The 13,600-nt window shown below is 35.3% G+C and overlaps 1 protein-coding gene across 1 annotated transcript in view; it reads right to left on the bottom strand.

Annotated features, from left to right (window-relative positions):
* The window catches only part of GAD2 (glutamate decarboxylase 2), an 83,567-nt gene extending 70,738 nt beyond the window's left edge, over positions 1-12,829 (bottom strand). The window contains exons 1-4 of the mRNA XM_075211976.1: positions 12,312-12,829; positions 11,907-11,966; positions 11,613-11,762; positions 10,652-10,885 (exon numbers count right to left, since the gene is read on the bottom strand). Coding sequence (XP_075068077.1) covers positions 10,652-10,885; positions 11,613-11,762; positions 11,907-11,966; positions 12,312-12,381 — 514 coding nt within the window. The 5' untranslated portion in view covers positions 12,382-12,829. The remainder of the gene's footprint in view (positions 1-10,651; positions 10,886-11,612; positions 11,763-11,906; positions 11,967-12,311) is intronic.
* Between the last annotated feature and the right edge of the window lie 771 nt (positions 12,830-13,600).

Below are 13,600 nucleotides of genomic sequence, written 5' to 3'. Positions count from 1 at the left end.
TTAACTTATGTGCAAAACAGAACACTCATTTGCACCCCTTCCATTGTAACATGGTTTTGTCCAGGAGATTGAAATAAGGATCCTCTTCATTTAAGATCCTTAATGAATCAGGCCCCTGGTTATGTATATATGTATGAACCTCGCTCAGACCAAATATTTCCTCACAGAGCCAATGAACAAAGGATTACAGCTGAATTTGGAATTGCGGGTGGTAAAGGATATGTAAATATCACCTTTATTATATAGATATATCTAATGGCGCAGTTAGGTTAATATTTTATTACGCTAACTAAGTGTACTAATGTATTAATCTAATCGTGCCATCAATAATCTGTATACAACCTACATAGTCCCAAACAGCAATTATTTAACCCTCTTATTTACTGAAGAGATCTGGGGATAAATGTATCAAGCTGAGACTTTGAAAAGTGGAGATAATGCCTATAGCAACCAATCAGATTTTAGCTTTGCACTAAATAAATGATAGCTAGAATCTGATTGGTTTATCAAACCCACCAGAACACTCTCAGCTTGATACATTTACTCCCTGTAGTTCTTTATAGAACTTCCATTTCCTGGCAAGTCTATAAATGGATATTTATTTTAGATAAATGAACAAAGTCAAAATGAGGAGGGAAAATTCCATGTAATAGACATCTGAAAGCCAGGGGGGTTACTGAAGACAACATGAGCAGTACAAACCTATAACTCTTGTTTAATCTTATTGAGGCTGTTTTTGTAACTCTTTGGTCATTCCCCAATAAACAGATGAAATCTGCCCCTTTTATATGCCAATTTTTAGTATTAGCTTTGTGGCCTGTGAGTGCAAACGTTAAAATGTCAAAGCACTGCCTACATGCACATTGGGACCACCTCCATAAATTTGAACTTTTTTTTTATTTCTTCCAATATACTGTTCTCTTAATTCTTATTATTAAAGAGGTTGTATTGCCCATTTCTGTTACATGTAAATTTCTGCTTGTGACATTGGAATGGGGAAAATTGAAAAAGGGTGAAATGTTTAATTCTGGACAAGACATTGTAAGATTGGTTGTGGGCTGTGATCACCAATCACGTGCACCCTTCTCTAGATCACAACCAATCAGATGCTGTCTGCTCCATCACTGAATCCCCATCCTCTTCCAAGCTTCTCTTTGGCGGATTGATATCAGACGCAGCAGTTGGTAAATTAAATTGCTTAATTTATAATGTTAAGAGGACGTCATGGCTCTCATTATTTCAAATGTCATATATGTTTTTTATCATTTAAAAAACTCTGGTTTGTGTGTCTAAAACCATGCGCTTGCTTTATATAATACTTCACAATTGCAAAAATCTGAAAATATAATTTTAGAGCTTTAAGCTCAAATTGTAAATGTCCCTTCTAAACTGTCCATATTAAAAAATAATGCTTCCTTTACAAAAGATGCTATCTTACTCTGCTAATCCATGTCCAGTGGCAAAAATATCAGGCACAACACTCATATAAGCAGTCCCATGACACTACCATAGGGGGAAATTATATAGATATAGAGTGGATAGATATAGATATTAGATTTGATTGGGCTGAAATGTCTTTTGGATTGGACTGATTGGATTGTTAGAATGTATGATTTTTTCTTATTTTAGCTTATTTTTATTGTGTGCATCTGCCCACACCAAATAATACAGTAAGATGATACATACGTACTTAGAGACACTTGATAAATAACACCAACGGTCATTTTGTAACATGCAAAAGTGGCTATTTACAATGTGACAGGGATAGAGCAAAAGTCTTCTCTTGTGCTGCACTGCCTGATTTTACACCGCCCATAGGGAAACATCTGCCTGATGCCGTAGACTTGTCTTAGATGGGATTTTCAGAGTTTTGTGACTTTTTTTGACACAACTCATGGGCTAACCAAATAGCTCAGGCAAATAAAATGATAAAAGAGCTGTGTTTCATTATTGTGTAATGTGTGTGAGCATGTCTAGGTGATTTTGTGAAATATGATAAACGCTTACGATACACAATATTTCTTTAGGTGTGGAAGTGTACCTATTGGTCAGTATGGTGCATTTCAAAGTGCACACACTACACAGTTTTTTACAGACAGCCCCGTAATATCAGTCAGCACCTACATTTGTGGTTTAGCAGGTATTCCTGAAAATACACATGAAGTGAACAAACTACTGCCATGGTATGACATGTGTTTAGTGTTTCTCCTAAACTACAGCTTGTAAGGATCTGCTTGAGGAAGTGCAGTCTCTGTGCCAGTGGCTCCTTTGGGATTCAGAGTTTAATGGCCCTTCTTATTTTCAACAGAGAACCCTACAAAGGTACTTGGAGCCAGCAACAGGAGGGCCACAGGTCATGTCCCCAAAGGAGTCTTAGTAGTATGCTAGTCAACGGTTAGAGGCAAGCTTCTGTAAAGCATAGTTCAGAAAAGGCTGTTATGTGAGTCAGTTTAGCCTCACTATTGGCTTAAAATAACCATGAGAGTAAGCAAACATCTGAGGGTATATTAACTAAACTGCGGGTTTGAAAAAGTCGAGATGTTGCCTATAGCAACCAATCAGCTTCTAGCTGTAATTTTGTAGAATGTACTAGATAAATGATAACTAGTATCTGATTGGTTGCTATAGGCAACATCTCCACTTTTTCAAACCCGCAGTTTAGTAAATATACCCCCTGGACTGTCTTCATTACATTGGGCACTATTGTGTGTTTGAAGGCTTTTATTACATTATAATAATAATAATAATGAATATTTCTTTATTTATATAGCACTTTTCTCCCAATAGTACTTTACATTGTTACAGAGATAGAAGTGGCCATTTTGGGCGCACTCAGCGGTTATATATGGAACCATTCATATCAGGCCCTGCTCCATTGAAGCTAAGGGCTAGATTTACTAAACGGCGGGTTTGAAAAAGTGGAGATGTTGCCTATAGCAACCAATCAGATTCTAGCTTTCATTTTTTCACTGCATTCTACAAAATGACAGCTAGAATCTGCCATAGGCAACATCGCCACTTTTTCAAACCCGCAGTTTAGTAAATATACCCCTAAGAGTCTAAATTTCCCACCACACACAGACACTTGGTCAATTTTTGTCCAGAAGCCAATTAACTAACTTATTTATGGACTGCGTGGGAGGAAACCGGAGTACCTACTGGAAAGGCATGCAAACACGGGGGGGGGGGGGGAAGAGCATACAAACTCCACACTGATAGATCCATGGTAGGAATCAAACCCATCACCCTGGCACTGTGAGGCAGCGATGCTAACCTTTGTGACATTGCTCTTTTCTGCAAAAGTGTAACTGAAATCTGCAAAATGCATGGTGTTAAAAGTATAGGGATGAGACCCAAGCTTATATACTGAGTAGATAAAGGCTGGCCACCATTCTGGGAGACAGGGGAGGGCACTACAATTACGCCCTCTTCACCGCCTTTATCTTATTATAATAATCTTGTCCTATGACATGAAATCTCAATTATTATTTTTTATTATTATTATTACTACTATTTAGATACTGATATTGGCTTTTCCAAAGGCTCTGCTACTATATGTGTAGGACTCTCGTGTGTCCCCCTTTTTCCAACCAAAATCTTTTACTTACTATGCATATTTTTCCATAATTGATCAACGCCAAACCCATGGACAGCTGCAGTAGGTTTCTATAACTTCTTGTTTTATTCAGAACCTAAAAGGAATTCTATGGTGTGAGCAATCTTCAGGTTGTATGTGGGGCCCAGTTCTTCTTTTCAGAGTTTTGGAAGCCCTATATATGTGGCTTTTATTTCAATATATAGTGAAAATTGTTTCCAAATTAAGTATTTGTAATAGGATAATTGGATGTGTTTGACAGATTTCGGTGAAGCCATTGTATTACATGTAATATGTAACTTGTAAATCCAGACTTACATGGAAGGTAGCTTGGTCACACGCACAGTGGGGCTGTATGGACAGATCACTTGCAATATTACTAAGTCCTGTTAACACAGTTGTGAGATGACTACACACACAGGCTCATAGCCTGACTGCATTCACCAACATGCTTTATAATAATCCAATCTGTTTAGCTTGGATTATTATCTGATTTTGCTGTGGTTTTCAGGTTACAAATCTTGCATTATTGGGCTAATTTGCCAGTTATGCTTAGCATGGCCCAATATGGCCAGAACAACCAGATTTAAGCTGCCATCACCCCTATGAGTTTATTCTTTGAATTGTGTTTTTTTTTGTTATTCAGTGAGATTGTGAAGCATTTCATAGGCAAACATTTATATGATAAGCATTGCACACACAAGCATGCAAGCTCAATTTCACACTGAAAAGCCAAGTTTAGAACATATATAGATTAGAGGCAATAAATTACATTTTGAAAGGATCTGCAACCCCACACAAAAGAAGGTAACCCCTACAACGTTGTATGTTTACCTTCCATTTTAGATAATTTAAATATCAGTCACTGTTTTACATGCACTGCACCAAATCCACATTTGCACCTACTATGTGAATCCTAATAACCTCCTCAATCCACCCAATATTCAACTAAATTCTGTGCTGTCCACAAGTCTCTCCTTGTCATGCACATTCACTATATTCTGTGTGTGTAACTGTGTGATCAATAACTCTGGCGCAAATGGACACAGAAAGAAAAAATAAATATAGAGGGATTCATTAAGGAAAGTAAAGCAAAAAATCAGTAAGTTTTCTCCTGGACAAAACCATGTTACAATGCAAGGGGTGCAAATTAGTTTTTTATTTTGCACATGAGTTAAATACTGGCTGTAATTTCATGTAGCACATAAATACTTGGGGGTATATTTACTAAACTGCGGGTTTGAAAAAGTAGAGATGCCTATAGCAACCAATCAGATTTTCGCTGTCATTTTGTAGAATGCACTAAACAAATGAAAGCTAGGATCTGATTGGTTGCTATAGGCAGCATCTCCACTTTTTCAAACCCGCAGTGTAGTTAATCTAGCCCTAGATAACTTTATTTTTACACTGAAGTTTAAAGTTGATCTAGGACATGCTCTACCCCAACTATAAATCTGCATTCACATTTTAAATTTACATTCCCCTCCAATGCAACATGGTTTTGCCAAAGGGCAAAGTTACTCTTTTTTTTTTTTACTTTCCTTAATGAATCAGACCCAGAGTGTACAATAATATTAGAGTGAATCAGTGCCTAAGTTATAGGGGCAAAATATTCCTACTCACCTATATTAAGTAAGGAAAGTTCCTTATAGACAATAGGCCTATTTAAAAAAAAAAGCTGCCAGACTGGATCCTCCAATGTTAGAAAACTTTATTCTTGGGATTGTGAAAAGGTCCTATGTCTGCATAACTTTGAGCAATGTCGTCTTAAAAATATGTTCAATATTGTCACTAATGCACAATTCCAGCATTCACTCTGTGTCCGGCCACTGTATATGATATGCAGGATATTTGTGGGGACTATGATGGGACATAGTGAAACATTTTAATGACAATAGCGAAAGATTTATTGATGCAAATTTGCGGTTTCTATATTGTTGATGGATTAAATAATGATAAACGCGGTCCAATAGTTTTCTTTTATTGAGTACTCTTCATAAACATATGTTTATGTTATGAGTATACACTGTCAGGAGGGTATAAGCCAGGTTTTCATGTTGTACTTTCTGTAAATATCTCAACAGTGGTTCAAATTTAGACAGAAAGAGAATAAAATGTGTCCCTGGGGCACTCACAGTCAATTAATTTAATATATATTAATCTTTATTGATATGCATTAAAATATGTACATAATGGATCTCATTTAGAGTCGGAAGCAAAGTCCATTTAAGAAGGGTAGGAGTGGGAGTGTGCTGCAGCTTGGTAGGGTATTACGAGTGGCAAGCAACCCCAGTTGCGTCCCACTCTTAATACCCTATGGAGCTGTGAGCAGTTCCTGCAGCTAGCTAATGCTTGCGCCACCTAATTCCTGCCGCACATCTTTAGCCCTGTTTTGACGTGTGTTGCGTCTGCGCCTCACAAGGATATATTTACATGGTCACGCCTTCACAATTGCGTGTTCCTCCCATTCTCTCGTAGTGAGTCGCAAGCTGTCGCAAGTGTTAATTGCGTCCAAGATGCAGGCGGATTTGGTGCTTTCTGCACATGCGTGGTAGTGTTTTTTGATTAGAGGCGCCAAAAACGGACTTTGTGTCCGACTCTAAATGAGGTGCAATATGTATATATTTTAATGCTTATCAATAAAGATTAATATATATTACATTAATTGATTGTGAGTGCCCCAGGAACACATTTTCTTCTCTTTCTGAAACCATTGCCATGTAATCAGTGTGTGGGTGCACCTGTCCTCTAAGTCCTACGCATAATAGAATTTATCATAATGGATGGATGACTTTAAAATTGAGAATAGAGGGAATCAGTCTACCTGGTGCAATATATTTATCATTTTAAAGTGGTTCAAATTTGTTTAAAGCTGCACTGCAACCTTGGGAGTGAGGAGAGAATTATAGCTCCACCCCCTCTCCAGAGATTGGCAGACTGCTCTGCGCAGTGCATTTCCCCAGGGTCTATGTTAGTTGGTTTCACAACTCCCGGCTGAAAACTGTGGCTATGTGACTATTTGGAAGGGATTTAGTGGGATGACCAATGAGAAACTGCAATCACTGACATTGTGGCTTCTCATTTGTCCTCCCGCTGCCACCAAAAAAGGTTCAACACTGTAGGTGGTGGTGCAACTTTAAAGAGTAGCTTAGGGATAAACAAAAAATACAGTTAAAGATAAATCGAAGAGCCTAAAATGCAAGATAACCCATATTTATCTATTTTAGAAGGGTTTTTATATAGTCCGTCCTCCTCCAACTACTGGACTATCAGCTGGAATAAGGGCAGAACATAGGTATAGATTCCTATTATAAACTGCAAGTTTGGTTTCTGCCTTTGACCATTTTCCTTCCCAGCTCAGTAAGAGATAATCACTAATGTGACATACTCAATGAGACAGATATAACCATAGTTAATTCGTACATTTTTTAGTAGGATCTTTACATTTAATAAAGGTATTTGTGATGGACTCACCAAGTCAGGAGCCCACTAATTATGGATCTTGGAGAAACAGTTTATTTTGCAACCTAAACAAGACAGGCCTTGTTTCAAAGACAGAGTTCTCATCTTTTAAATGAGTCACTTCATCAAGTAGTTCCTACTACATAGAAAATACAAAAAAAAATACTAACCTGAACCATAGATCTAATCCTTACAGAGCCAAATATTTGTCCAAGACCTAAATCTTAATCTACCCCAAATTCACCCCTAACCTAAGATTAATCTATACTCTAATCCATCGCTTCATCATAAAAGTAGCTCATGTTCTAACTCTATTCTGAGTCCTAACAGGACTTTGAACTTGTCTTTGCCAATTCTAAAAATGGGAACTGTCAGACAGCCCAGTAGAAAATAAAATTCTGCTCTCGAGAAAAGATGATGCACTCTACCTTTGGGATTCAGTAGCATGTGTTCCTTTTGTTTTCCAAAAGGGATCGGGGGCTACTAATGTAATCATTGGGCAAAGCCTACTTGTCTTTAAAAATGGCCCTAAAGCTGAATACTGGTACAAGCTTTTTTTTTTTTAAATAGTTTTTAAGGCAATACGTCTGTTCATATTCTATCAACAGGAAACAGAAAGTTATGGTAATTTGAGATACTTTTCCCTTGATGTCTACTTAATGGCTTCAGATGCTCCCCAGTGCCCTAGTTTCTCACATTTTTAACCAGCCCCTTCCACCATCCTCCACCCCACACACACAATTTTCCTCTCTCTCATCTCTGCTTTCTTCTTTGATTATTAGGCTTTCCATTAAACCCATTTAAGTGGAGACTAAACACCATAATCCTTCTGAATGGTTAAGATGCTGATGTCTTGGTAATTTCATGTGGGTAGTTCTCTATGGTCTTCTGCCTATTTTCATTGTATTATCTTTTTTACAGTTTTTGTCAAATGTGAAATAAAAAAAATTGCTAAAATGGAGGAAAATTAACTTGTTATTCGATAAAAAAAAGAAACATTTATCTCCAGTTTCCCTTCACTGGCCATAGATTGTGGGTAAATGTGATGGTAATATATACAGAATAGGGAGTCAATGTCATCCATTTAAGAGCATTTTGCCTCCACTTTCTGCATCCTCAGCATTAATGAAATTCCCCTATTTTGTATTCATTATACAATTCATTACTATTATATGTCATGTATTAACCTTCTACATTTTTGGTAAAGTAGACACCATCTAATGAAATTGTAGCCCATTCCCTTACATAAAGAACCTACAAATTCCAGGTTTAATAACCCTTACATAGAACATGACATCAAGCTATAGCATCAGAATATTAAAGTCATTCCCAGCAAGCATCTCATTTCAAAACAGTTTTCTAGGTAGTATTATTTATTTCATATGGGGGAATTGTAAGTGTGGAATCACACCTAGTCAGAATATAGTGCCTCGGTTCCACAAATGATGAGATAATTGATGCAGTACCAATTCTGCCCAAACGTGGCAGTGCAGAATTAACAATTCCTACCTCCTGTGCCGATCTTCTACATACTGTAGTTTGCTCTATGGCAGTATTTATATGATATATTCTACTGGTATATATATATATATATATATATATTATAAATAAATATATATATATATATATATAAATATATACATGTATATATGTATGTATGTATGTATGTATGTATGTATGTATGTGTGTGTGTATATATATATATATATATATATATATATATATATGTATACATACAAATATATATATGTGTGTGTGTGTGTGTGTGTATACATTATAATAATGCTAAATATTTAAAGGAAATGCTTTGGCAGAATTTTTGTCTGATTAAAGGTGAGGATGGAATTTTTTCCTACGCAGTTATTGCATTTGCCCCTGAATTTAAAATATTTACTTAAAAAGAACAAAGCTTTACAATAAATTAGATGATTCTTTTTTACTCATCGTGGTTACACACTTCCTTGCATAGCATATATTCTACAAACAAATGTTTATAAAACACTATATGAACATCAGCAGCACTTGTGTTACCCAAAATGCATTTTATTTTATATGGGAAAAGGATGAAACTAAATAATGTATGTATTTTGGTCATATTTAGTAATCTGGATATAAAATCATACAAAAATCAGAACCACTCCCCCCAACAATTAATTTCATTATTTATTTGTTATACCACTGACTAGGTAATATCATAAAACTGAGATGAAATTCTCACAATATTGATGATTTGAAAGTCATTTTGTACTGTACTCACACATCTATACAAGCAGAGCTGTTATTTTTCACAATATACTATTACACATCAAGAGGTTGGAAAGTCTGCACAGCACACAATTCTGAACAAGCATCTACTCATATAAATGCCACAATTATTTCAATAATGGGTGCTCAACCTGAATCAGTAATCAATTTACTGCTGATAACAATAATTATTTTTTTTTTTGCCTTTAGGGGTAGCAAAAACACCAAAAGATGAACTGGTAAAAAGCAATGACAGTAACAAAAGGGCGAATAAATAGGTCACAGATGATAGCTCCTACCCTAAAAAAATAGCCCTAGAGACAGTCATACTGTCTATCAAACAAGAAACACTTCTTACAACCAATTGTCAATCTGATCATTTGATAAAACAAAGAAACCCATTAAAGATTTAGAAAAAAACAAGTCACACTGTACATGCAGCTAATCATATCCAAACAGGCGCAATACCCTTTGTAGAGAGTATTAACACAAATGAACCAACATAATCAGATCTTGCAACATGCGCACAGCCAAAAAATCTTAAAAGATTAAGCCAGTATATAACCATTTATCATCTGTGCGTTGTATTTTGCTTTTTCTTGCTAGATATTTCATTAGCACGTGAAATATAATACTTTGTCAAAACAGTGTAGATAGATACAGCATATAAATAATTATTTTATAAATATCAAGGTGTATACATATACTCTAAGCAAACAGAAAAACAACAAAAACATCTGGTTTTCAAAATGATAGCAAAATGATTTTTTTTAAAAATATAATTCTGTGTAGTGTATACTGAAGTGTCATAAATGCATAAGGTAATCATTTTGTTAACTTTTATTCTAAGTACGTAAAATTGGCCTATTAACAAGGAAACGTGAAAAGGAAAACCTTTTATTGCTCCAATCAGCTTACATACACAGATCTCAATCTATCTGATGACGAATGGGCATTTAGCAAGATGCCACAAATCTAAATGTTTGGACACAATGAGTACACAACCTGAAACAATGCTGTATTTTCATCTATGCATTGCCGTGTACTCGAGGAGAGGAGTACTTAGTTAAAAATTATATATAATATTTTATAACGTATACACAGACTTTTATAAAGAGTCTGCCTAAATGTTTTGAATTTACAGAAATGGAATATAATTTATTTTCTTAGAATGTTTACTGGTTGGAGAAAAAAGAATATAGTTTATTCCTTAATCTGACAAATTCTTACGCTTACTCTTATTACAAAGCAAAAATATTTTTTCTCAATAACATCCATATTTTTTAAGCCTCATCCAGTAGCAAGTGCAGTAAATGTCACATGTATATATGAAGAAAACAGACACAATACCTGTTTTAATAGCATATTTTAAGGTGGTTTTGCAGTTAAGTAGTATCCCTTCCAAGTTTTGTGGTTGGTCAGACAATTCCCAGTTATATTCCTGAAGAAGCTCATTTGGGTAGTGAAAATCAATCACTTTGGTGGACCTGTCAAAGGTTTTCACTACATATTGCAATAAATTGTCTATAACTTCTTGCAAGAAACTGAGTGTTTCAGCCTCTCCATTTTTTGCAGGTAGAAGATCTGAAATGTGTCAAATAAAAACATGTTTTAGGGCAATTCCTTTTGTTTCTACCCTATCAACAATATAATTATTAATTATTTTTATATAAATATTCACAATAACAAATGTAATATGTAAACGGTAAATGCCCTAGAGTGCTAAAAATATTAATATATTTCTAATATATGTTTTTCTGTGTGTGCATTATCCTTTGTGTATATGATTTATTAAATGCTATAGTAAAAAATAATGTTTGAAATAAATAGTATGAATTGGATTCATGTTAAAAAAATGTATACAGCAAGTGTTTTATTTTTTATGATGTGTTCTTGTAATGGATTGTTATATAGTAAATTAAATGCTTTATTTGGTTAGAACATTTGCTTTAAGTGATTTTTCCAGACCAATTTTTCTAATCAGAGTGTATTTAATTAAATGTTTATTTCCTGATTCAGGCACCTCTAGAGGTGTTCTTTCTGGGCTGGAAATACCATGTTTAAATTTAAATTCTGTGTTTAAAAATGCAAAACAAGATAACATGGTTCACTTGCTCATCTGTGGATCTGCGCGAAATTATTTTCGGAAGAAAAAAATATATGTGTCCAAATAAGCACAAATTACGCATTTGGAAAACAAAAAATAGAGATGCCAAACTTATATTTTGGGGACTAATTTTTTTCTGTATTTTTATATGTGATTATTTCTTTTTATCACATAAAGAAAAAAAAATGTATACACAATACATACCTGTGGAATACAATAATGAGAAGTTTATTTCGCCCTTCTCACAGCTGCATACATTCTTGTCATAGTTGGAAGCTATTCCTTTGTTACCAGAGCACATTTCATCTTTGGTGGCAGGGTCTGTTGGTTTATCCCCCTCTCCATAAAGTAAAGCTAGACAGGGAGACACAATTGAAAAATTGAGTTTTAGTTATGAAAATACACATGTTAATGCTCCTCACTGTTTATAGCTATATTAATATAATACACAATTTGTTTTTTGCAGTTAAAAAAAATTAAAATAATTGTATCACTCACCACATAATTTTGAGCTGATCCCCCCTGTAAATTTCTGGGCAACTTGGCAGAAAGCTTTTGCTGGAACAAAAAATATGTACAGCTGGCTATATATATATATATATATATATATATATATATATATATATATATATTGCAGATAATTAGATTCAGTTAAATCATAAAATCATATTTGTAATAATTGGTCCTATTTCTGGATTAGACTAGGATGCCTATTTATTTTAAATTAAATGTGCTATTCATATACTTAGTATTCATATTCACACTGAGAAGACATCCTAATGAATGAAGTTTTAGTATTTACATACGCAGTGCTAGAAATGTAATATAATCTTTGATCATGCTGCTGATTTAGGGTTCCAGTGTTACCGACTGATTACCTGAGAAAGGTAATTCACCCCTTACCTGTGTTTTCAGATTCACTGCTCCCGTCTTCCGCCCCAAAGGACCAAAAGCCAGAGCCGGGAGATGCCATCCCGACCCTTAAAACCACTAGCAAAAGTGGGGAGCCAGCTGTTGTGAATGTGGCTACTGGAAAGCTTGGACCGGAGCATAAAAATTAGCAGCCAAAAGTAATTCTCTGCGTATTACTCCGTATGGGAACAAATTGCTGCCAGGGGGGAATGAAATGTGCAGAGAGCTGGGTGTCCAGCAGAGAGCTGGATGTTCAATGGACCACTGAAAAGACGTATCTGTGACAAGCAGTGATCTGCAGGTCTGTGCTGAGCAGCCTGCGTATAGCAGTGAGTGTGGAGCTGTCTATGGTGCTGAAACTAGCTAAAATCACTGTACTCCTCTAAGTGACTAAGACCCCGGTGCTATACGCATAGTCTGACTCCTGTGGGAAACCAACCACAACATTCCCTCCCTAAGCTCTTTCAACTACCTATTGGTTAACCACGCTGTCCTTTGTCATAGTGTCTTTGTAGGACAAATTACATGGGAAGAATTGAACAGTTCTAAAATGACACTGCAGGGCGTCACAAAAAAACGTGAAAAGGAGCCTGCGTGTAGAGATTGACGTGTGTGTGTACATCATTACTTACAGAAAGAGTGTATTAAAGGGAAACATGTAATGTAAACGGCAAGTATCTTTTTTGATGTATGGTCTTCAGAAACAAAGTGGTGCCTTGGGGTTTGAGCTTGTTAAAGCTATGTCTTTAATACAAACTTATAGCTGCTTGTTGAACAGCAACGTTCCACCGGTATCCTAATTCCAGCAGCAGTGATCAGGTTTCTGTGAACATGTGGAAAGAAAGACAATTCAACCAGATGAATCTAGAGACAAGTAGTAATCAACAACAAGATGACAGTATGGCTTTAATACCTGCAATTTTTATGGTGAATGCTACCTCACCATGTTAAAGATCATATTGTATAGATGGAATAGCATGCATGTATCTTGATGACAATTATTGTGCATAAATGTGGGTTTTGAAACCAATTCGTTAATAAAAAAACACTTTCATTATTTTTTTTTATTTTCATAAATGTTCTACCATTCTCCTTTAACTTTTGTTATGATTTAAGAATATATATAATGTATTGCTAAGGTCTAATGTTTATTATACAGTTCTATTATACAGTACTTTCTTACACTTATCCTACAGAATCTATATTATGTAAATTTTGCAATAATTTGATTAGTATACCAGGCTATTCTCTAGTATCCTAGTCCTTCTTTGTGGTCTATA

Source organism: Mixophyes fleayi, chromosome 5 (assembly GCF_038048845.1).
Source record: "Mixophyes fleayi isolate aMixFle1 chromosome 5, aMixFle1.hap1, whole genome shotgun sequence".
Classification (NCBI taxonomy): Eukaryota; Metazoa; Chordata; class Amphibia; order Anura; family Limnodynastidae; genus Mixophyes; species Mixophyes fleayi.
The sequence above is the reverse complement of the archived record's forward strand: the minus strand, read 5'-3'. Positions and strand labels throughout refer to the sequence as shown.